Source organism: Protopterus annectens, chromosome 6.part1 (assembly GCF_019279795.1).
Source record: "Protopterus annectens isolate FY-2018-M chromosome 6.part1, PAN1.0, whole genome shotgun sequence".
Classification (NCBI taxonomy): Eukaryota; Metazoa; Chordata; order Ceratodontiformes; family Protopteridae; genus Protopterus; species Protopterus annectens.
In genome coordinates this window covers 152,298,322-152,323,157 of record NC_056738.1, presented here as the reverse complement: position 1 = coordinate 152,323,157, position 24,836 = coordinate 152,298,322, and the positions used below count along the sequence as shown (strand labels likewise).

Sequence of the window (24,836 nt, the reverse complement as noted above, 5' to 3'; positions counted from 1 at the left end):
ACTAGCTCCTTATTTAGCTATATAACCTTGTTCAACATTGCCAAACACAATTAATTAATTGCACTCACACAAGCAGTAAACTGCATGCTAAATAATATTACAAGTGTTTGTGAAGGTATACGGAGAGTTGTAACACCATTTTTGTGTTTTAAGTCAGTATACTCGGTGTGTAGGATAGCGGATGTCTTTTACTAGAAGACTATTGAACCCAGAGCAAAAATGGCAAGTGTTCACAGGTTGAAGTAAATGAAGTAGATCCTTCTAGACCTACTATTCTGGTAGCCACAGAATCACATGGAGTGCTGATTGCAGAAGTTCCAGACACCTCAGCTGAGTGCTTCCATCACACTGTCTAGAAAATGAATAAGGATATGCATTCATGTTAGCTTTTTTCCAGCTGGAAGGAGAGATGGGTTAAGCATGTATTCCATTTAGACTGTATTTATAGATCTGATGTTACAGAAGTAGCCATGCAAGGCAAGTACAGCCAGCTGGGCTAATAATATTAAATTATGCCACATAATTTCTTTTTCAATGATGAAAACAAATAAAAGTGGGCACATGTCCATGTGTGCCATGTTGGCAGTGGGCAGGTGTCCATGTGTGCCATGTTGGCAACGGGCACATGTTCATGTGGCCATGTTGGCAGTGGACACATGTCCATGTGTGCCATGTTGGCAGTAGACACATGTCCGTGTGTGCCATTTTGGCATGGTACGTCTGGTACATGCCTGTCTCAAGCTGCAGTGCCTTGAGCAACCTGACATGTAAGCAAAATTAGAGTCTGTATGTACAAATCTGCTTTTAAAAATGTTATCATTTGTACATGTTCCTATTCCATAGGACAAAATCGCTATAGCTACACACCTGCCCAAGCCTGGAACAAACTACCTTTGCACATCAGGAACATATCCCATACAGAAGAATTCAAAAGGGCGTTAAAGCAACATTTACTTTAGACCTGGACCTTTCACTGTAGCACCACCATCCTTAATTCCATCTCTCTGCCCCAGTCTATCTTCCCTCCACTATTACTTTACTCGTATCTATATTACACTCGGTAATGCTGTCATCATTCTCATGGCCATAAACACTTACTAACATTTTCTAAATCCCTTAACCTACCCACAGCAATATGCTGTGTCTCATCCTTCCAGCCTTGTCAAAACACGACTACCTCCTATTACTTCTTATACTAACATACCTGTCTGTGAACTACTAAACCCTTTTTTGTACTTCAGGTCCATATGCTTGTGAGCGTTTCATTCTCATTGTATATTTTCATAATACCTCTGAGTGCTTTCCCTTGATTGTACATTGTTATTAGATGTTGTACTTAAATTGTAATTGCACATTTTTTATTTTTCTGTGGAGCTTATGAATTATAACTTAGCTAATGTGTTTCTCCTGTGGAGCTTTTTCCCCGGGCCTTTGCTGAAAAAGGGCACTACTAGCCCAGTCAGACTTTTCTGGTCAACAAATGTCACATGCATACATAAATAAATGTTTATAGTATGGCTTTGGAATCCTTGGAATGCTTTTGCCAATTCTCCTATCCATTGTAAACACCCACACCCACACATCAACTCCCTTGTAAAAGGTACAATATGGACAGCTTAAGTTTTTTGTAGTGGTTATAATTTGTTCATAGTCCGTGGATATTTAGGTTATTGTTTTACCGTACTCCTGTGAGTTCTGACTAGGTTGACTAGTAATGAGGAACAGTTTAATAGTGGCTACACTTTTGTGATTGTCTTGTTATTCAAAAACTATTTTATCACAAGATGCTGTGCAATAGTCTTAGTAACTGTAGGTGGTATTGGCTCCAATTCTAAGCAATGATTGGTTCAGCTGCTACTTATGTCACAGAGCATTCAATGTCATTGTTCCAAATGGGCTCCAATTTCAAACAATGTTTCTTGGAGTTCTATTTTTTCCTCTTCACTTCATGGTATTTGCCAACAGACTTCCGAAACTCTCCTTCTTACTTCATGCTGACAGCATGATGTTCTATATGTCCAACCCAATCCAACCCATCATATTATACAATTAATATCAGACCCTTTCATTTCACCCCAATTAGTTCCTGGTTAAGCAGCTCCTTCTTAATGCCAACAATCAAAAGTTGTGCCCTTCAGCACCAAAACAAGCTTTCCACAATCCCATCATTATGGAAAACCTTTCACAATAACAACATTTCTATAGAATCAGCCATCCACTTTCAATACCCAGGCCTTTGGCTAGATCTACATTTAAGTGCTCACTTCCACATTAATAGTACAGTCAGTATTAATAAACCCTTCTTGGCAAAGACCATTTCCTGCTTTGTTTTCCCACAAGTTCAAAACTGCTATTGGGAAAGAATCATATTTTCTGAACTCAAATTTTGTCATCCAATAGTAGCTGTTGCTTCCGAAAAAGAATTGCATACTCTCCAAACATACATAAATAAATATGTGGATTCATAACAAATGCTCCGAAGACAGAGCACCATTGTCTTACCCTAGCAAAAGCAAAATGGCTACCAGTTCAACAATCAGATAAATTATTGCTGGGATCTCTTGTCTTCAAACAAGTAAATCCATATTTGTTCCCTTTCTTCTGTTATCTGGCTATTTGATCTTCCACATAAAACATATGATCCTTTCATCCCACAAGTCCAGCTCTTTTAAACCCACATACTAAACTTTACTGCACACTTGGTACTTTTTCCCACTTTGCTGCTGTACTTTGGGAATTATTTCCCACTTCATAAAAGAAATATATTCATACCCAAAACTCAGGGCTTAGTTTAAAAAGTTTTGTTTTTTTTTAATAGGAGGCTAAATGTTTTCGTTTTTCCTCTTCTGTTCGCATTTCTTTAAATCCTTACATGTCCAGATCCCCTTGTCCCCGATAAAAACACACTATACCATCATGGCATAAGACAACTTTTATTAAACAACGTTTATTAATCACAGAATTAAATAGTCATAGAATTTATTAATTACAATATAATACATAACTTCAACATAACAACTTAACAGTGGGCAATGTTACCCGTTCCACTTTGTCCCAGCATAAAGTAAGCAGCTTTACCCCCAACTGCTCATTGTGACTTTACCTGAATAATAGTTACACTGCTCACTTCAATGCCCTACCAACCACCTTGTGAAATCCAAAATATAAAACCAGTGAGGGAACAGAAGAGGGACATGCGAACCCCTCTTCTCTGCCTACTAACCCACTCACATATGAAAAACACACAATGTACCATCTGACACAAGAAAATATGGAGGGGAGGGCGGACAGTAAGTTGACACCTAAATCTGATATCCCCACCCCACCCCACAGCTTCTGCATAAAACTGAATTAACTCATACTTGACCTTTACCTCACTTCCTGTCTAAACAACCTTCCTTGCCTGTCTCACCACCACAACACCTTCCACCATGCCACCACTTAATTCAAAACTCCTTTCTGCACCCACCTGTTCCCACCCCTTCGCCCAAATCCCTCAAGCATCACTGGACAAATTAGTTTGTTTCCTAACTGCATTTGTCCAGACCCCCCAAATAAAAACACACTATACCATTATGGCATAAGACATCCTTTTGTAAGTAATGTTTGTAATCACAGAATTAATTAATTATAGAATTTATTAATCACAATATAATACATAACTTCAGCATAACAACTTATCGGTGGGCACCATCACTTACTCACTTCTGTCCCATCATGGAGTAAGAAGCATTACCCCAACTGCTCACTTTCTCTGACTTTACCAGAAGCAGTGTGACACCACTCACTTCAGTACCCAACCAACCATTTTGTAAAATCCAAAACATAACATCAGAGAGGGAACAAAAGAAGAACATGCCAGCCCCTCTTCTCTGTCCACCAGCCTGACACAGGCTGTTCCCCTTCAACTGTTACAATAATTTCACCAAACTTTCGAAAAACAACCATAGATTTACATTGAAGAAAGCCAAGTCCAACTCACTCAGGAGTACTCCATCCTACCTAAACCACACTGGATCCCTATCATCAAAGTCCCTATGATCGATAGTACAAATAACCAAGTTCCTCAAGTGCCTCAAAAGCCTGAGATTAATGAAGTGCCAGGCACGTTCAATACCCATAAAACTGTCCACATTCCTTCAAACCAAACATGGTACTATTTCAGACCACACGATACTCATGTTGGGAAACCTACTACCTAGATTTGCCAAGTCCCTAAGTACCTTAAATACCAACCACCATTTTGGAATGACCCCTAAATCATTATCTGCTAAGTGGACCACTAAAATAGGTGGAATCTCAAACCAAAAGCATAGGTCTGCAAACTCATCCTAGAGCTTATGCCATCTTAGGCCACTAACTCTGTGCCAAAAAAGTCTCCACCCAAAATGCCACAACCCCAGCTGCCATCTGGTCTAATCACAGCCCACTTCACCACCCAATAAATATAGAACTGACCCAATATGACCACTTTTTGCCTATATTTGTAATTTCGAAATACTGAAATCTCAAATTTCAGTATTTCAAAACCACAAAGCCAAAAACCCAACCACAACTCACAAATTCAAAAACACACAACCGCAAAATTCAAAATCCGGCACTTACACTACACATGCAGTACACACATAAACATGTACAACCCCCCCCCCCCCAATCAAACAAATTCATCTAAACTACATGTAAGCAGGGGGGCAAGTCTGCCTGCACCCCACACCCCCCATTTATATATTCTAACTCCGAGATCACACAAACAGAAACACAAATGAAACTCACACACATATCTTACAGTCCCTCAAACACACATAACAGTCACAACACAAACTTACACATACTAAACCCCTAACCAACATGCTTACACACACAAACTTACCAAAATTAAACCCAAACATCGAAATACTGTACCACCGGAAGCAGAAATTCAAAATATCCGTGCTTCGGTATTTTGAATTTCGCGGTTCTGCCGGTTTCAGAAATGTGAGTATGCGGCTTTGTAAGTTCGAAATACTGAAATTCGAGATTTCAGTATTTCGAATTTACAAAGTGGACCCATATATATATATAATATAAATTAGTGACAACAACCAATTAAGAATATTTATCTAATATAAGACAAAAAGGCACTTGATGACCAATGCCCCACCCTGTTAATAATCTCCACTGACTTACCTTCCGATATGAAATGAATGGGTAGAAAACCTCTCTCCCTGAAAACTTATACATTGAAAAGCCTTCCTTATCACACTCAAGAACTGATCATCTGTTATCGCTCTTCTGCCTCACACCCGAAAAACAAAATCCTGCAGACTCCCTCCCACCTGTGACAACTGCAGCCTTCTGGCTCACAACCCTGGACACATCAACTCATCTCTATCCATCTACAACACAATCTGCATGCCCATGCCCATGCCCTTACCCAACTGATCTGTTTTCAGTCGATGCAACTATATCTCCACTGGCGAAAGAAATGTAACCACATCCTGCCACACTAGCAATCCCAACAACTTGTTCACTCTGAATGCTTCACTATACATTCATGACAAGGAAACCCACAATGTATAGGCCACTGAATCCCCTTTCAATAATCGCAGACCCATCAACAAAATCTTAAGGGTCTGCTTTGTCATTGGGCAGCACCTGTCAGCCCTCCTACCAGCAGTCCGACCCCATACTTTCAACATCCAAGCTATTACCCATTGCTTCGTCAAATCCTGTAACTCTGCTACCCATCAAATATGCTAATGGCAGCCAGGCTCACCTTAACTGACTGAACCGCTCTCCTTAGTCCAAGCCTGAACTAAATACTGCAGCAGCAGCTTCACTAATGAAACTGTCAACTCTTCAGGCAACTGCAACACTAATTCATCAAACAAAGATAATGCCCTGACATCCGCCTTCCTCATCAAATCTGACCAAAATTGTTGAATTAGCCATCCCTTCACTTAAGCCCAATCAGCCACACCTCCTCTGGCAACACTACATCCCATCCTTTGCTGCCAGATCCAATAAAGTGCTAAACTTCTCAAATGCGGCACAAACCACCAAACACCCCATCAGGATGACCTTATCAGAATAAAATTTATTGTCCACAACCATGCCCAGCAAAGACCATTTTTCTTCCTGCATGGGCAGCAAGCGGAACCCAGATTCAATATCAACCTTTACTAACCATGTTTCTATAAACCCTCTAATGATTGCCACAGCCTCATCCAATGAGGCATACCTATCCTTTGAATCCTCTTTGGAGATAAAGTCATTGACCGAATTCCCCTCTGGGAAAGACAAATGGTGAATCAACTGAAATTCACCAGGAGCCTTTTTAGAAACCAACCCCAATGGTGACACTTTAAAATTGACAAAAGGAGAATACCCAGACCCAATAACTTGCCCGTGCACAGCTCCTTCTCAACCAGACCTTTAAATGCCTCCTTATTCCCCTGCACAAAACATAAATTCTTACAAACTAAGCCATCCCCAACATTAATAGCAGAATGGGAAACCCAGTTTGCCCCTCAAGATTGTCATTATTTATTAAGTGCAATTCACCACCTTTCCTCCAAAAGTCACCAGTTTTAAGAGGGATTAAGAGGGTAGAGCTAAAATTTGAGTCAAAATTAAGGACAATTGAGAGGTATGCTGCAGTGGTAAAACGATGTATACAGAGGCATGATTCACGGCACCTGTGAAACCAAAACCCAAGCAGAAATCTAGATACATGGTTTGTTTAACCATGCAAAATACTATGTTTATTTTACTCCTGATGTTATACCAAAAGATGAGCTCCTTGAAAACTATGAACTTCGGATCACAGCAGTTAAGCACAGCTCTGTGTTGTTGGTTTAAAATGCACAAAACGGTTGATCACACCAGCTTTACTCTCTGTACTTTCTTTTCACCCATTTGCTATTAAAAGCATAAAAATCCACAGTTGTGATGAAGAGTAAGCCCCCCTCCCCCATTGAATCTCTTTATTATATTAACAGGGACATTATCAATAGCAGGTTTAGTAGGAATATGCTTGGGAAGGAGTGACTATTTTACAGTAAATACTTTCAAAGCCAGAGATTGATAAGTGGGCGAGACATGGAATTCATATGGCTTATCTTTATTTGCTGACATTAATGAGATGGGTGAGTAGTGGAGATTGTACTATATCTGTTCATATCTGTCTTCTTTTTTTGATAGAGATAACTATATTCTTGGGGTGCATGTCTCAGGCTGAACTACAGCAATGCATGTCTTTATACACAAATATTAGTGAGCATTCATATTCTGTACAGTAATGGACCTGAACTAAAATCTCAGATAATATACACTATCAATTAGTCAAGAAGGTCAAGTGGAAAGCCCCCACCCCCTCCCTCCCCACCAACGGTTTATGGTGAGACTGCACATGTGCAGTGAGCAGCCATTACTCGCGGAGTGTCCAGCCCATGAATGCATTTGGAAACAACTGTACTGGCAATCCATGTTCTCTCCCAGCCATATTGAGGGACAAAACTGAAGAATTAAGCTCAAACCCAACCACCACCGGGAATCAATAAATGATCAAGGGGATGCCACATCAACACAAATATGCCGCTGTGAACCCAAGGAATAAAACAGCCGCATACCATGCTCACCAAGCCCAAACCAACTCAAGAACTGCTACTACAGCACCATGATTGTACAATAAATTAAAGCAATATGAAATCATTGTAATTACAAGCATGAAAGGCCCCAATCATCCAAACAAGCCAATAAGGATTAACAATATTACTAGTATAAAACAACACAAAGACCTTTACCCACACTGGGTAGGCTCTTAAGAAAACCTTGCTATCCAAAACTATAATAATAATGCTGATGCAGGGACATAAAAAAAAATATTTACAGAAAGCATATAAACACCCACCACTACCTCCTCAGTGTCAACTACTATTAACCCAAGGCCTGCTTGATGAATCCAGTACATACTGGTCGTCCTGGATGTACTACTTGCAGTAGTAAGTTCACGCCTAATTCTGATTTCCCCACCCCACAGCTTCTACACCAAACTGAATTTAACTCCTCCTTACCCTTACCTCATGTTTTCCCTTAACCTTAACCTTTCCTGTCTCACTACCACAACACCTTCCACCATCTAATTCAAAGCTCCTCAAGTCTACACTTAAAGGGCTAAATAGCAGAATATATGCAGGCATCATCAAAGCACATATTACTCAGAAGCAGAAAGGGACTCTCTGCTGCACATGTATATTTGAATTAATTCACTCAATGCTTTTTTTTCTGCTTATAAAATAGAGGGGCAGAACATTCATAATAGGTTGTGAAATGGTTTGTAATTTGTAAATATTTTATTATTTTTCTGTTTGAAATGAAGAGTTGCACAATATTTATAGCATGTTAGGAAATATTATTCATCTGGGAACTACTGAGCCCGCCACTACTTGTAAGGAAGGATTTAGTTATTGGCTTTGCTGAATGATTAGGCATTATCTGTACTGCTGATTTATTTAATTCATTTGCAGTATAGGTGCAGTTTCCTGAAATTGGGTCTTTACACCTGAGTCTGTCTATTCCTTTTGGGGTACAGTTAAGGCCATTTTGAGAAGGTATTGGAATGACATTTTGAGAAGGTATTGGACAGCACAGTGGTGCAGCGGTTGTGTTGTTGCTTCACGGCAAGAAGTTCTCTGATTCGATTTTCGGCTGGGGTGCCTTCTGTGTGGAGTCTACATGTTCTCCCTGCATTTGTGTGGGTTTCCTCTGTGTGCACCGGTTTCCTCCCGCATTACAAAAGACATTTCTCTGGAGTGTTTCTTCTCGGGCCTCTGTACTTTGGAGACAGCAGTTTAATCATGGTGAGAGATCTTTCCTTTAAATGACATCACTTGCTTCTAACGGTATTCAAGGAAAGGCAGGAAAAACATTGAAAGTCACTGCTTTATATACAGTTTCTCTATTGTGTATTATGCCTTGCACGTTTAACTGTCTTACCTACTTGAGACCTTGTAAAATACAATTTTGGGGCTTTGGAAAGCAGCAGTAGTAAATCAGGGCCTTCAACGAACATTTGAGTAGCAGCAGTTGTACAGAAGGTATTTTTTCTCTGCATTTTCAGTCTTGACATTATGGCACTGGCCTGATCTACCAATTAAGTTGTCTATTTTAAGAGAACTGAAGGCAGACTGGAAGGCTGTAACAGCAGGGCATGCAAAGATTAGCTGAAAGTGTACGTCAGTAGTTATATGGTTAAGAGTTAGGAAAAATATGTATTGCACAGTAAATTACAGAGCTTGAAATTTGCAATAATCCCTTAAACCACAGGATGACATTTTAAAGAGATTTTTTTTACTTCATGTGTTTCATTGTAAAGTTTATACCTACAATCTTCAGTTCAAGTTGTGAAGTCTGTCATATGCCTTCATAGTTTATAAATGTAGGAGTATAGAAGTTTTCTGTGAAATGTATGCAATTCTGCAAAATTTCAGTGGCATGCTAATTTATGTTTAAAGACTAATACAGCACAGTTTGTGATATTAAGTAACTTTAGCAAACTGACATCAAAATTTATATTCACTTAAAACATGGAAATACTGGGTAAGTGTTGCTAAAATGGTAAGAAACCATCTCTATTATTTTTTTATATGTATATGGTTGGTGTCACATGCTGATACAGCAGTTATACAGCTGCCTTGCAGTGCTTAGACTTCCAGCAAACTTCTCAGCTGGTGTGACTTATGAGTGGAATTTGTATATTCTTCCCATGTTGCATGGGGGTGTCCCTGGTTTTCTCTTACACTTGAAAATGCTGATAGGATGTTTGTGATCCTTCAATGTGTGTGCATTTGGTCATGTAAGCATTGAAACTGACTACTACTCCTCCAACCAGCATTGAGTTTTTGTTGTGCTTGTTACTTGCTAGCATAGGCTTAGGCCTCCTGCAACCTTTCCTGAATCGGATAACACCAGATATGGAAAATAGATGACTGTGTGATTGTTGGTAAACAGAATAGAAGATGTACATAGTTGGCGTTTGTACATGAGTCTTGCTAGATAATATGAGTTTGGTAGCGTCTGTATGTGTGTACAGCAACTCTGCTGTATTGTTTGAGTATGGTGGTGACTTTCAGTTTCCAAGCAGGATGGATATTTTGTTGCTTTTCTTTTTTTAAAAAAAATATTAGCTGGAGACTTTTACTGAAGCATATGCCATTGTAGAATAGCATTGTAGCAGAAGATGTGACAGCTAGGTTGGGTGTATGGTGTCAAGGAATAAAGTGCTGACTGAACCCAATAAACTGTGGACATGAATTTTTTGTCTTTTTTATTGACAACATAAGTGGCTTGTTTGGCTATACGTCAGAAACACAGGGTCTTTAAACCCAGCTGATGCCCATAACGATTAAGGTGCCTGCAAAATATCCCAACTAGCATCCAGAGCAAAGGGTAAAAAGGGCACACAGGCAAACCATTTAGTAAAAACTGCAAGAAAAACATAGTCAAACACTGTGTGATACTTTGAACATCCTGTAATGGAAGCCCGTGGGATATATGCAAATGATCCTTAAGGAAGAATTAAAATTAACACACATTTTCTGAACTAAAAGAAGTTTAGTCCTCCAGATTTTCATCCAAAAATGATAGTTGTCAGAGGCATTTGGAAGGGCAGACCAAATTGTATTATTATTTTTTTTTTGACAAAGTAAAATTTTGAGCTAATATCAGGAGCATCCCTGAAAGGCAGGGGAAGTTGAAAGGTATGCTGGGGGTGGTGATTGCAGTGGGACAAATGAAGTACTTGCCTGGTTACCTCTGTCTGGGAAGGGGGTGTTGTAACATCACACTAAGGTATGCTTGACATAACCATTACAAGTGTAACTGTGATCAGTGATTGGTTATCAACATCTTTATATGGGAGGGAGAGAGAACATTAGGAACCTCACAATGGAGGTGGGATGACTCCCTTACTGTGGCCATTGCAGCCTCCCTAACCAGCACACTAAACAGATAGGGGAGTGAAAAGGAAAACTACTAAAGCAGCACTGCCCATGGGTTCCTTCCCCTCCCAGACTCCCAACACTGCTGACCAAGTGGACTACTCCCTCCAGCTGATAATGCACCTGAGATATAGATAAATGCAATATAATCTACACAAGGTACTGTGTTGGAAGATAATAAGCTTCCAGAAATATTTGCCCTTGACAAACGTGTATTTTCATGATGCAGAGCTGCACATTTTTCTTATTAAAAAATTTATACATCTTTACTTTATATGGTTTAACTGTGCCTTGACTGCCCTAGAAACTTAAATATAAATGCTTCTTAACTGTGCTTTATATTAAGATGCAGAAAAGGCAGAATACATTTTCTGACTGTTTTGAGCCATAATACTCCTTGATTGTGTTCCTTCTGTTAAGTGTTATGCACTGTTCAATGCAAATACTGTACGGTACCATATTTTGGTTCATTAGAACTGGTGTGATACCATCCCATGCAAGATATTCAAAAGATGGAAGGCTTTCATTATGTTTATATAAGCAAATGTCGGCATAGGTCTCTTCTATACAGTAAGATAAATATACAGGGCAGTTTGTTGGAAAGCCATATGTTAAGTTTGCTACCATACTGACTTGTGTTATTTCTCCCTTCTGTTTGTATTCTGTTTATCTTCATTGCAGGTAATATTAGTCACTTTTTTCTTTCTTTTTTTATTTCTTTAAGGTGCCATGGCTTTGGGACACAAAGCAGTGCTGGTACAACTATCCTTATCAGGTAAGAACACATTTGTATTGCAGTAGAGTATCATGCATATTTGCTAAATACTTTGAGAACTTGCTACTTGTGTCTGCATGTGAAGTGAAAATAAGACTGCTTAGAACACACGTTCATTTAGCTTCTGTTATTACTTAGCTAGAAGCATTTCAGTATTATTGCAATTGTTGGTGTGTATGTATGTATGTGTATATATATATATATATATATATATATATATATATATATATATATATATATATATATGAGCATACAAAAGTTTATTCTGAGTGAGTATAATTGTATAGACTTCCCACATGTCCTTGATGAAATAGATCATGAAAACCAATACTTATGTAAGCAAAAAAGGGTTTGCTCAAGACCACCGTGATGAGGGACATAGGAAGACTTGTACCCATGTGGAAAAAGAAAAACACTTGTTTTGAGGTGCTCATTATATGTAATTTTATTGGCAGCTTTCATGGACTCTGTCCCGGGGCACTTGTGATCTGAGTATTCAGGATGCAAGGTTTCATAATAGGTTCATATGTAGGTACTAGGCTATCTGCCCTAGGGCATTTATAAGCCTAGCCAGAATGTGTTGGCTTTCGCCTCCCTTTTAGTCTAGATTCCTGAGCCTCTGTCCAGCAGGGCCATAGAAGTGATCCCAGGAGCAAATTTACGGTTTCCCATTCACTCATCAAGATTTCTCTTGAAGAGGGTCAGCGAGGGGCTCTGCCTAACATGGACTGGGATTCTATTCCAGAGTGCGGGAAGCCTTTGGGATACGAATCTATCCCTCCAGCATGTCCTATTTATTGTTGTGCTAAGGTTTAAGTCTATGGAGCATGTAGCTCTAATGGATCTGGTTTTCTTGAGGTAGAGCATGTCCAACAATTCCAGGTTAGACATGGCCTTGTATGTTAGGCAGAGATCACCTCTGAGTAGGTGGTAAGCAACTGAGTAGAGCTGGAATTTCTTTAGTCGAGCTGCATAGAGCATCTGTTTGAGGCTCACGATCCTCTTGGTGAAGTATTTTTGAGGTCTCTCCAGCTGTTGCAGGTGTCGGGTAAGGTACATCCCAAATGGGGCATTGTACTCAATTATGGGCACTGATGAGTGATGAGTAGAGGGGCACAATGACCTCTCTAGATCTAGATGTGAATCCTTTTGTGATTAGGTGGGCTATATAGAAGGTTTTTCTAACCACTTTGGCAATGTGATTGTGAAAGAAGAGGTTTCTATCTACTTGGGTCCCCAGATCCCTGATTACTTCTTCCGTAATTAGTGGATTACCTCCTATATGGTAGTTTGTGGGCACTTTGTTTTTCCCAAAGGGGATACCTATGCATTTTTTTGCATTTAACTTGAGGCCATGGTTCTAGACACCAGGTATCAGTCTCCGTAAGGCCCTTCTGGAGGATGCTTGTGTCAGCCGGAGAGTCAATTATGGCTCCCAGTTTGCAATCATCTTAGAACTTGGTCAGCCACAGTCCTCCCGTGTTTGCCTGTACCTCAGAGAAGTATATACCGAACAAGAGGTGTCCCAGAACTGATCCCTGTGGGATGCCTCTTGTAACTGGCTTAGAGTCAGACATGGCACCCGCGACTCTGACCATGTGAGTTCTATCCCTGAGCCAGTTTGCAACCCATCTTGTGACATATGGGTTGATATTTAAGCTGGTAAGCTTATTTATGATACCAGAGTGGGGTACTGTGTCGAAGGCCTTTGTGAGGTCTAGGTAGGCTGTGAGGACTATCTTTCCCTCATCTAAGACTTTGGTAACTGTTTCAAAGAAGTCAACTAGGTTTAAGAGGCAAGATCTGCCCTTAGCAAAGCCGAATTGGGTGGGGTCCAGTGTTTGGAGGTTCCCAATGTCTTTGTTTATGAGATCCATGATGATGCGGTCCATAGCCTTTGCAGACCAGGCTAGTCAGGCTTATAGGGCGATAGTTCCCTGGATCCGTTGTGGCGCCACCTGTGTGGAGCGGGATCACTGTTGCTGTACGCCATTCTTTGGGTACATAGCCTGTGGTAAGGCTGAGTTGGAACAGTGAATTCATGTGAGGGTTTAGTTCATTTTGGAGCTCGTGTAAGACGCAGCCCGGGATATCATCTAGTCCCATTGATGCTGTGTTTTTGACTTTGGAGAGGGCTGCTTTCACCTGTGCGTCTGTGATGTCTGGGGGACTGCTTTCTTCTGGGATAGACACAGGCCCTTTTGGGGGGGATGGGGGGTGAAGTTTGCACTGAACCTGTCCGCCAGGATGTTGGCAATGTCTGTGGGTTCAGTGTATTTTGTGCCATTTTGCACCAGCTCAGAACATATCTGGGAGCTGCCACCCAGATTTTTGACGTAGTTAAAGAACGCCTTGTGATTATCTTTAGAGTCTTTGGCGATTTTTCTTTCGAAGCTGGCCTTTGATGATTTTATGAGGGGTCGAAGTTTCTTGCTAGTACTGATCAAGGATGCCTTCCCTTTTTGGGATTTTGCCTTGACTTGTAATAGTTTCCGTCTTCTGTTGTATAGCTTATTTATGGCCGGGGTCCACCAGACTGGTCTCCTGTTCTTGGAGGAGTGAGTCTTGGTTTTACTTGGGATGGCACGATCCATGCATTCCTGTAGGTGCTCATATAGTGCCTTTGTAAAGGATTCTGTGGTTTGGGTAGCATTTTCCATTAGCCCGGGGGCTTTGAAACTTTCCACCTCGGTCTTGAGAAGTGTGAAGTTTGCTTTTGAGAAATTTTTCACAGTGGTTTCCTTGGCTGGGGGTGGGGTCGGGATGTTTATGTCCATTGTGATAAGTTTATGGTCTGATCTTACTAACGAGGGATTTACCTCTGGTGTGGAACATTGAAGCCCCCAAGTTGGTGATGACCAAGTCCAATATGGATTATCACTGGTCTTAGAATATCTACAAATCAAAATCCTAAAACTGGACTGCTCAGTCGGAATGCTACAGCAAGAAGGAGTCAACCTGACATATTTTTTCACCAAGCTGGTGAGCAGGCTGACCGTTACATTTGGGGGGATCACACCTTACAATGTACAGGAGGTGAGAAAGCAGGATGAGTGGTCAGAGCACTCGCTGGTAAGATAGTAACAGAGAATTATTAACTTACTTCACACGAGTTTATCCACTGCACAGCATTCAGACCTGGAAGAGGTTTTCCTTTGTTCTCAGTGGTGGAACAGTACAGGAAAGCATTATAATGTGACCTTAATTTCTATATTAGGAACCATTATAATGTGACCTTAATTTCTATATTAGGAACTTAAATGTAAAGTTTTTTTTTTTTTTCAAAAATAGCATAAGAGATCCCTTGATTGGCAGGAGAAGGATTAACTGTGTCACTGAACATGATATTGGACTACTTTTGAAGAAAATCCTAGCCAAGAAATTCATCAGGCTTTCACCTGCTGAAAGAACTGCCTTCAGAGTTGCCCTCCATTAGCACCATATAGGTTAGCAATGGTAGAAGAGCTGTCATAATGAGGATGATGGGGTGCAGAACAAACTGTTCATGTTGTCAGATGGTGACAAGTACAAAGTGATGTAGGCAGCTCATTTATACAGACAGTTGAGTTATGTGACTGACAATTTAGCAACAGGCAGTTCCATCATGTATGAAATAGGGTGTTTTTGAAAGGTAGAGCATCCATGTTTCTCATGTTGTTTGGAATTCTCAGACCTCAGGTCCCTTTTTCAGACCCATCAAATTCAACTAGTGTCTAAAACTGAACCCCTAGCCATGTAGATTGCATAGCAACCTAAGCTGTTTTTCAGCAAGCTGCCTTACACATACAGAGCTGCTCTAATTTTCTAGACAAAATTACAAATGTTAAGGTTTAAGTGGAACAGTTGTTGATCACTGTGTACAGGTGGAAACTCTGTTAATACAGATACCCCATACCAGGCAGGCTAGCCATCAGAAGGCTATGAAGTTATACTTCTGATGGCTTGCGAGTTCACACTGTAGGTTTATAAAGAGTAATTTGAGAATCCTCAAAGGGATGATATTTTGACAGCGGTTTGTGGAGAATCGGACCTTGTGCACAATAAAAAAGGAAAAGCATGAAAACCTCGCTGGAAAAAAAAAACTGATATTAGGTTCCCCATAGGAGGGAAGCATTCCCCTCATGAGTATCTCAGTATTTTCAGTATATATAATCGAGGCATTGCAGGTGTAACAAAAGATCATACTCAGCAAAGATTGAAGTTTAGCCAACATGGCTTATAAATGCTGCATTTGTTATGTTGGTAAAAGACAGAATTTTTGATCACTTATTTGCACTAAATAAGGTTGTAAACAATGCTTTATACAAGTACAACTTCTATAAAATCATTGCAACTTATGCCGTGTTTATTATGAATTGCCTTTTTTATGTATTAGAGCAGGTAGAAAGTGTCAGCAGACAGGATAACTTCATGCACCTACGGTGCTCAGATATCTGATATTGCTCATCTTTTGTGTTCAGTCAGGGCTAAGTGGCATTACCAATATTAAATGTTTCCTGAAAAGAAGGATGCTGGAGCACATATATCAAAGGATCCCTGGATCCGGTATTTTTTGTAATGATGTAGCATTCCTTTATTGTCTCTCGTCAGTTTGTATTTTGATTTCTTAGTTTACACTTGCTGTTTTAATTTCCCCAGTTTGTATATGCTAACTTTCTTAGTACTCTTGTCACAGTCTGAAAAATCTTGGAAAGTGGTGACTTTGGATGTTTTCAGTATTAGCATAGTCCACATGAAGCTTTTTATTTATTTATTTATTTTTTTTTTCAAATATTCATAGGTATTTTGTAAGTTAAGACTTTTGTAAAACCTGTAACAGTGTGGTCTTTGGAATAAGTAAAAAAATAGTATTCAGAGAAAGCTTTCATACAAGAAAGAGTTAACGTTTAAAAAGAGCATTTGTTCTGAAGCAGAGTAGTAATTCATAGAAATTTGCTGGCTCTGCATGTGAATGTTACTAGTTTCTAGTATGAGAGATTTAGAAATCTAACATAACAGTACAAACATTACACACAAGTTATCTGCAAAGGAAGAATTGACATGTGCATGTCCTATACAGATTCTGTAGAAATTATTATTGGCATGACTCCAGGTTTAAAATGAGAAATGTTATTAATTATGGACTATTTTGTCTCATAAAATTGATTCCCAAAGGAAAAAAAACAGCTTCAAGTAGGAGATGTTAAAAAAATGGCAAAACCAAATCGAAATACAGAAAAACAAGTAAGCTGCTTGTTGTTGTAGGTCATATGCCGAGAGCTGAGAAGAGTGAGGAGCGAGATCATTTTGAAATACTGCATTCGTGCACATAACCTGGAGAGAGTGAACATTGTCATACCTCTCAGCTGTTTGGATTTTCAGAGAATGTCCATAATTTTGCCTCATATTTTTGGTCCGTTCATCATAAAATTTGTGCTTTTCTGGCAAATCACTGAGGGCTGAAGTCACAAAATAATGGCATACATACGAGTTTCAGACTTCATATATTTTAGAAAATGCATGCTAACATAAATGTTATAACAACTTCTTAAGTTCATAAAAGCAATATTTAAAATCAGTCTCTATTTTTGGCCCTTTGTCCCCATTATTTTAGGCTTCGTGCAGATTTCTTGTGCTAAAATGGATTAAAAATAAACTATGCAGCTAGATTACTTGAAGTGTCTGCAAAGTCACTGTGATGAGTAATGCAGAATATGTAGTTTTGTTCAGATGTACAAGTTTTAGAACTTGAAGTTTGGAAGATTGCCTTAAAAGTATAAACAAGACATATAGCAGTTCTCCTATAGCCTCACAAGTTGTTATGTTTATAGTCTAAGTAAGCAAATTGTATTTGTTTTTTTTAATGACAGGTCTGGTCTATTTTGGTGGAGATTGGTTAAAGGAATTAAATATAGATTATAGACTGGAAATCTGTAGATCATTTTTAGAGATCAAGAAAAAAAGTTATATTTTAGAAAACATATAAGAACATGTAAAGCTGAGCTGGGTGCACTAAAGGGAGCTGGTGAGTATATTTGTGCTTAGCTGTGTACTTTAAAGGATTTCCAGATGTCTTCAGTCCCATATGCTTTGAAAACAAATTTGTGCAAGACAGAATATTTCTAAAAGTTGCAGACAGGGCATTAACCAGTGCTACTTCCATGAAAGTGGATCATTTAATTGAGAACTGTGGTGACCGCAAGGTTAAAGTGAAAATAGAGGGCCGCAGTGATGTAGCAGTTAGCGTTGTCGCCTCACAGCAAGAGGTTCTCCCGTTCGATTCTTGGCTGGAGTGCCTTCTGTGTGGAGTCTACATGTCCTCCCCATGGTCGAGTGACGTTTAAAGACATGCAGGTAGGTGCATGTGTGAATGGGTGTGCCTTCTTTGAAGGTTGGGCATAGGGCTGGCAACTCGGCACTGTAAAAATCCACTGCCAATCATTAGCAGACCGGAGTTCCGCTGTGGCAACCCCTAACCGGGAAAAGCCGAAAGAAGACACAGAGTATAATGTTTAGAACAGTACCTCATCTTTAAAATGGAAGACTCATTTGCATTTTTAACCTTTCAAAACTAAATATGAATTTCACATTTCATCAGGATTGATGTGGCTAAAAATTATGTGACAAATAAGCAGTCATAACCATCTGTTATGATACAACACAATTACCTTTTGGAGTTTCTTCTAAATGTGCTCTGACCATGGAAAGTGTACATTGACTGGTGTTGAAAATGTTGCACTTTACTGAATATTAGAGAATGGGTGAACTGTACTTCAACACCCTGACTGGAGAACAAACATTCTCCAAAAAGGTATTAATGTACAAATAATGCCCGCTAAAAATGAGTCCATCGCTTCATGGCCACATATCAAGCTGCTGTGGAGCTTGGAAAGAAAAAGCCTAATGGCTGCCATTATTTTACACTTGCTAAGCAGCACTTTCCTTGTTTAGCGAGTGTAAAAAAATAAATGATACAGGAAAAAAGTGTGTGTGTGTGTGTGTGTGTGTGTGTCCATCCGTCCGTCCCCTGGCAGCAGCATCCGAGATTTCCCTACCTCTGGACTATACTTCTCAACCTGTTAGCACAACAAATCTGGACAGAGACACAAATAATGGGGGGAGACAAAGGACAAAAAATAGGGATGAATTTTAAATATTGCTCTTATAAACTTAGAAAGTTGCTAGGATAACAGGGTTTCCGTTAGTATGCAGTGACTGAGTGAGATGACTACTGACAGCAGCAGTAAAGAGGTTTGCATACCTCTGGACCTTTCTGCTTAGGAAATCTGGGTCAAGCCTTAAATAAAGGGGGAACAAAGGCTCTAAAATAGAAACAGAAATTACTGCTATTTTAAAATTGCAAAGTTGTTCAAAGGATTTGTATTAGCGTGAATTTTCTGAAGGAAGTAAAAGTCTGAAAATCAAATATATGTCATTATTTAGTAACTTCAATCTCCAATGACTGCCAACAAACCAAATGATTTAGGAGTAAGGGACCAAAAAATAAATACCTAGTTATTTTTTAAAGTGTATTAGTTTAGATTTAAAATGCTTCATCCAATACCATTAACATGTAGTATAGCAAGTTTGAAACATTAGGTTGAGGAACTATTTTGCATCAAAAATATATTAAAAAAAATATAGTAATAAAAACAAAGTAAGTAAACCACAACAATTTTACAGATAGCCCATTCTCTAAGAGCAATAATGCCCTCCATGGTGTGTGTTAATGTGTAATTATGAGATTACTATCAAAATGTTGAATGTAATATGTGTGTCTAGTTGTTTGTTCAAATATAATAGTCAAAATTTGCAATATCTAATGATTAAAATGTAGTATCTGATTTTTAGTGTTGCCAAATTTGATGTTTTCGAACACTGCACTGGAATATCCCATATATCATGTGTCTATTTCTGGTATACATCATAATGCACAGAACAGCACGAATCTTAAGTATTCATGTACAGCTTTGTTTGTATTTAGCTTTTCCATTCTCATACATGTTGTTTAACAGCAACTGCCTTCCTCACAGTAATAAGTGTATTAACAATGTCCATAAACACGTCATTTTTTTAAAGTTTGCATGTCACAAGTGATATACCGTCACCTAGGTGAATTATTCCAATGATCACAACACCACTGTTCGCAAGCAACCAAGCATGACTCCAGGTTATGAAGTTTCACACCTTTCCCGTGCGTACCCTTTTAAATAAAGATTGATCAACTCCTCTCAGTCTGAAGGATTAACTAAAGGTAATTCAGAAAGAACAATGCTTCGCTACAAGTTAAATCCCCTAAGTGTAAGTGCATCCCTGTGAGATAGTCGTTTGGAACACAACTTCCTTGTCATGTAGCCGTCTCCATTTTGGAGAAGATGGTAGACAGGACAACAGTCTAGAAGCCAGATCCTCCACATGATTTTGTTCTAATTGTATGGCATGCAAGACGTCCAGCATAAAGGGTTTTTTCTTGCCCATTAAAGTCCTGAGATGTCTATGCCAACCCTCCACTGCATTTTGAGTTCTGGGATAGCCCTGTCCGCATGTTTCGTACTGGTTCCAGAAAGACACATCAAAAAGTAGTGGTGGTAATCTCTCCGATGTGCATCCTGTCATACCATAGTGCCGTGGTCTACCAATTAAATAATTCTCTTTGAAGAAAGTACATAAAGCTTTGCCAAAATCTAGCATATCATTGTCTGTTTCAGAGAAGGTAGGGAAGAGGTCATCAGGAGGTAAGAATGCCAGTGCTGGTATTTGCTTACACAGCATTGAAAACCTCATATTTTTGCCAAAAGCACTAGCTAAATGAAGTTTTTGTATTTGCCACAATACAATTTGACAGAAGTGGAACCAGCATATTTTGTCAGAACTACTAGAAAAGTTTCTGATAATGGAGTTTACTGCACCTTTTTGAATGTCGCTTAATATCATCTGCGGCTTTAGATGCTGACTAAACTGGCAGCAAATATTAAGTACAGTGGACCAGAACTGGTCATAACTGTCTTCCAATTTACTTGGTAGGATTCTGTACACTACAGGAGTAATTTTCCTACTCTCACTCCCTGCCAGTGGACAGTGAATGCTATAAATCTGCTTGCTAATAGGAAATGTTCCATCTACTAACAGTCTGCTGAGCATAACAATTTAATATTATTTTCTGTAGTAATTACGCAACACTAGTAGTCATGCTTGCATCAGAGCTGTGTTCATTTGCGAAAGATTCATTTTTTATTGGTAACATTTCAGGGCGTAAATCTTTCAACGGCCTCATATCCTGGAACATAGAAAACTTTTTTCTGTACCAAACTCTGCTGACAGTCTCTTTTAATGCTGATGTGTTTGGCAACTCATTAAGTATGCTACTTGAGGTGGTCACTAACACCTCAGACACTACCTTGCACGGATCCACCACAGACTGATCTGCACATCTTTTAATGCATTCTCTCACTTTAACAGCCTCTGATTTCACTGCGTCCAGACCATAATAATGACATGTACTTTTTTTCAATATATCCCCTCCCACTGTACTTTCTGTTATGCACCTTCCCTTACAGATATGCCTGCTTTTAAGTATACACCAATATTTTCTGCAACCTTTATTTTTTTCTAAATAATATTTATGTTTAATCTGTTGTGTTTGGACACAAAATCAATCTACAACGTCCACCACTATTTCTATCTTTTTCCCACAATAGGTACATCCCATACACCGCTGGTAACTCTTATCCTGTAAAGGTTACACGTTCAAATAACTGTGACCATTCATAGCATCGCACTTAAAACAATGAAATTTGGATGGCGTACTGGTGCAGTGGTAGCATTGTCACTTCACAGAAAGAAGTTCTCCAGTTCGATTCTTGGCTGGAGTGCCTTCTGTGTGGAGTCTGCATGTCCTCCCTGCATTCGTGTGGGTTTTCTCCAGGTGCTCCGGTTTCCTCCCACATTACAAAGACATGCGTCTGGAGCTTTTCTCCCTGGGCCTCCACTGTCTTCTTTCCAAATCGGACTTTCCCAGTAAATAAATGTTAAATAAATAAATAAAATGTAGAATACGCTTAGTTATTTACTTATTTGCTGTTCAACATTTTTTTTCCAAAGATTTGACATCTTGAAAACTGACTTTCGGTAATATGCGTTTGCACATTGCAGATACGACATTTTGATAGTGATCCTAAGTAATGCCCTTCCAGAGGTGCAGACTCCCTCTGCCTGCAACGTCGGCATTAATTACACACTAATACACACCCTATCGGGCTTAGTTTGCTAACTGGCAAAAGAAAAAAAAACAAAGAATATTTGCATGCTTTCATTGTTGGGCTCAGCGAATTAGTAAATGCCAGGTGACACTAAAAATGCTAGCTGTGTATATTTAAGAAATGCAGTGATATTCCTAGGTCATGTAGTAGATTTCATAGATGGTATACATTAAAAAAGAAAGCACCAAAACCAAATAATGTGACATACTTTTGCCAGTTTTTACAAAGACTGTTGTGGTTTTTGCGCTGTTCTAAGAATGTAAATTAGCACTGGTGTCTGAATCAAGGCAATTATATCTGTTAAAATTCTGAAAACAGCAATTACAGGCTTTGAACTGCTAAAGAATTAATATGGAATATGTGGAATATATAAGGAATTTAATCATCTAGCAAATCAAAACCGTGACAGAGACTGAAGTGTCTAGATAAATTGGGCACATACCAGTAAGGAACCAAGAAGGAAGTTGAGATACTTGGTTACTGAAAAATTAATGCTGTGCAGTGCAGAAGAATTTGAGGTGGGCATATGAAAAGTCAGAGAAGAAATTGAAAATGCTTGAGAGGTTAAAGTGAAAATACTGGCTAATTTCAAAATGGCTGGTGATACTAAGTAACTGCTAGAAGTGTGCACTCTCTCTACTTAAGTCTGAGGGATATAACAGGATTAAAGCATGGTGTCAAATGTTTTACTCAAGAGGAATCAGAGAGTTGGAGACCATTGGGTTCATGTGAATTCTTCTGAAGGATAAGGAAAATATTTCAAAGCAGTCAGGGAAAATTTCATAATGCTGTCTTACTACTGGACATCATGGCTTCATATAGAGTAGTTACTGACACTCTCAACTTGATATTTTTCATCAACTAATTTATCTGTTTGGTGGATGGAAATAACCTTGTGGATAAGGAAATGTGTGAACTTCATCAAGTCAATGCTTTTTAGGTTGCATTTTGCAGGAGGTTTTCAAGATATTGAAATTTTATTGGACTGGCACCAAAAGTGGTGAGACAGATCAGAGACTAGATGACTGCCAGAAACTGGATGCTGGGGAGGGCCTGAGCAGGATGCTGTCTGCATGAAGGCTAGTGACCAGTAGGCACCACATTATCTGCAGGAAGGCTAATAAACAATGGGCACCACATTGTCTGCAGGAAGGCTAGTAACCAGTGGGCACAACATTAGTAAGTGCTGAGCTGATACTCATCAAAGTATTTGTAAGATATCTTGTCTGGCTGGCAAGGCAAGAGCAGCCTGTCTGTGGAGGACCACAGGTTTGGGTTTGGTGGTCATGCATTTAGAGAAAACATTTTATAGCAAGAACTTGTGTATGTTTTTCATGGTATGCATATAGGCAGGGAGTTTAATACACATTTAATGCAGAAACACAGTGAGATTGTGGACTATAATGGGATAAATTGGCTAATTTCCCTAATTAGTGAATAGAAACTGTTAGTAGTTTGAAGTAAATAGAACTATTGCTAGAACTGTTGCTCAACTGTAAATGTATATGACTGGATTACCTCTGAGGTTAATAAAGTATGTTTCAGTCATGGAAGATCTCAAGAATTTTATTGTCAACCAACAGACCAGTGAGAGGGAAAATAATTATTCTGTTACCTCCTGCATTTGTGTCAATGGTTTAACAGGTAGCATGTTCACTTTTGGTGTAGGAAGATCAAAGGGCTGTGCTTTCTGTTAGAAATCTGGCTACCTTAGTCAGTAGAACATGGAACTCATAATCCCACTGTCACTTGTTTGAGCACCATCTTAGTCAAATAGTTTTGGGCAGTATGGTTACCGAGACATAATATCTGTAACTCAAAAAAGTTGAATTTATGATTCTATCCTCTCCTCTAATCATTCTGTCTATGGCATTTTTCATGGACTATCCATGTATATGTGGGTTTTCTCTGGGTAACCTGATTTCCTTGCACATTTCCAAAAAGATACTAGTTGATCAGCTGTTTTAAACTGCATTTATATATTGCATTTACCCTCACCCTTTTCAGTTGAGTCATGGTTGATAAGATCTAACAAGACCAGTTGTCATAATAAATAAATTAAAATTCAATTAAAAATTAAAATGATGAGAATTGAGAAAGTAGGCTATTCATAAAGCCATAATCAGGAATAGTGTACCCTCAATTGTAGTACATAGGTATATAAAGACGGCCTGATTTAAGGAGAATTTTGAATGGAATGATTACAGAGAGTTGGACAATAGCTGCAATGACTGAATGATGCAAATAAATTGGTGTGCCTGTCATGGGTTTACCCTCAGTGCCCAGAAATACCACATAATTTCCATTGATAAGTCTGTCATTTGCACCCTTTCCCATGTTGACAATGTTCCACTTGACACATTCATCAGGGACTTGGGTACATTAGTTTGTCAACTTCCCTTTGACCTCCTTGTCTCTGTTGTTGATGGAAAGTCCTTCTACCCTGTACAACGTATCCTCCGTGATGTTTCTTCAAGTCTTAAGTTATAGTCTGACTTTATCCCTTCACTGTTAGTACCATTATTGATTGCAATGGCTTCTTTGACCTGAGCCTACCAAATCACTTAAAACAAAGATGAAAGACATCAACATTTCCTCACCAAAATTTTTCAACTCTTAGTACCCTTAGCTACTTTGATGGACTAAAAGCACTATCCCTCTCTTCAGTCTCCTGGAGGATTCTAAAGTGTGAGTTCTACTTAATTTTACATAGGTAACTACTAAACTAGCTGCCTTTTCAGGCCATTTTAAGCCTAGCCAGTTTCCCTTTTTGTGCTCAAAGCAGGCAGTCCCCTTTGGTTATAGATTGACCTTACCCATCCCATGGTTGATGACTAAATGTTA

The 24,836-nt window shown here is 39.1% G+C and overlaps 1 protein-coding gene across 2 annotated transcripts in view; it reads left to right on the top strand.

The window, feature by feature from the left end:
* CERS6 (ceramide synthase 6) overlaps nucleotides 1-24,836 on the top strand; it is a 1,480,586-nt gene that overhangs the window by 1,029,300 nt on the left and 426,450 nt on the right. For both annotated transcript variants that reach the window (XM_044075592.1, XM_044075593.1), the window contains exon 5: nucleotides 11,704-11,754. In XM_044075592.1, coding sequence (XP_043931527.1) covers nucleotides 11,704-11,754 — 51 coding nt within the window. The remainder of the gene's footprint in view (nucleotides 1-11,703; nucleotides 11,755-24,836) is intronic.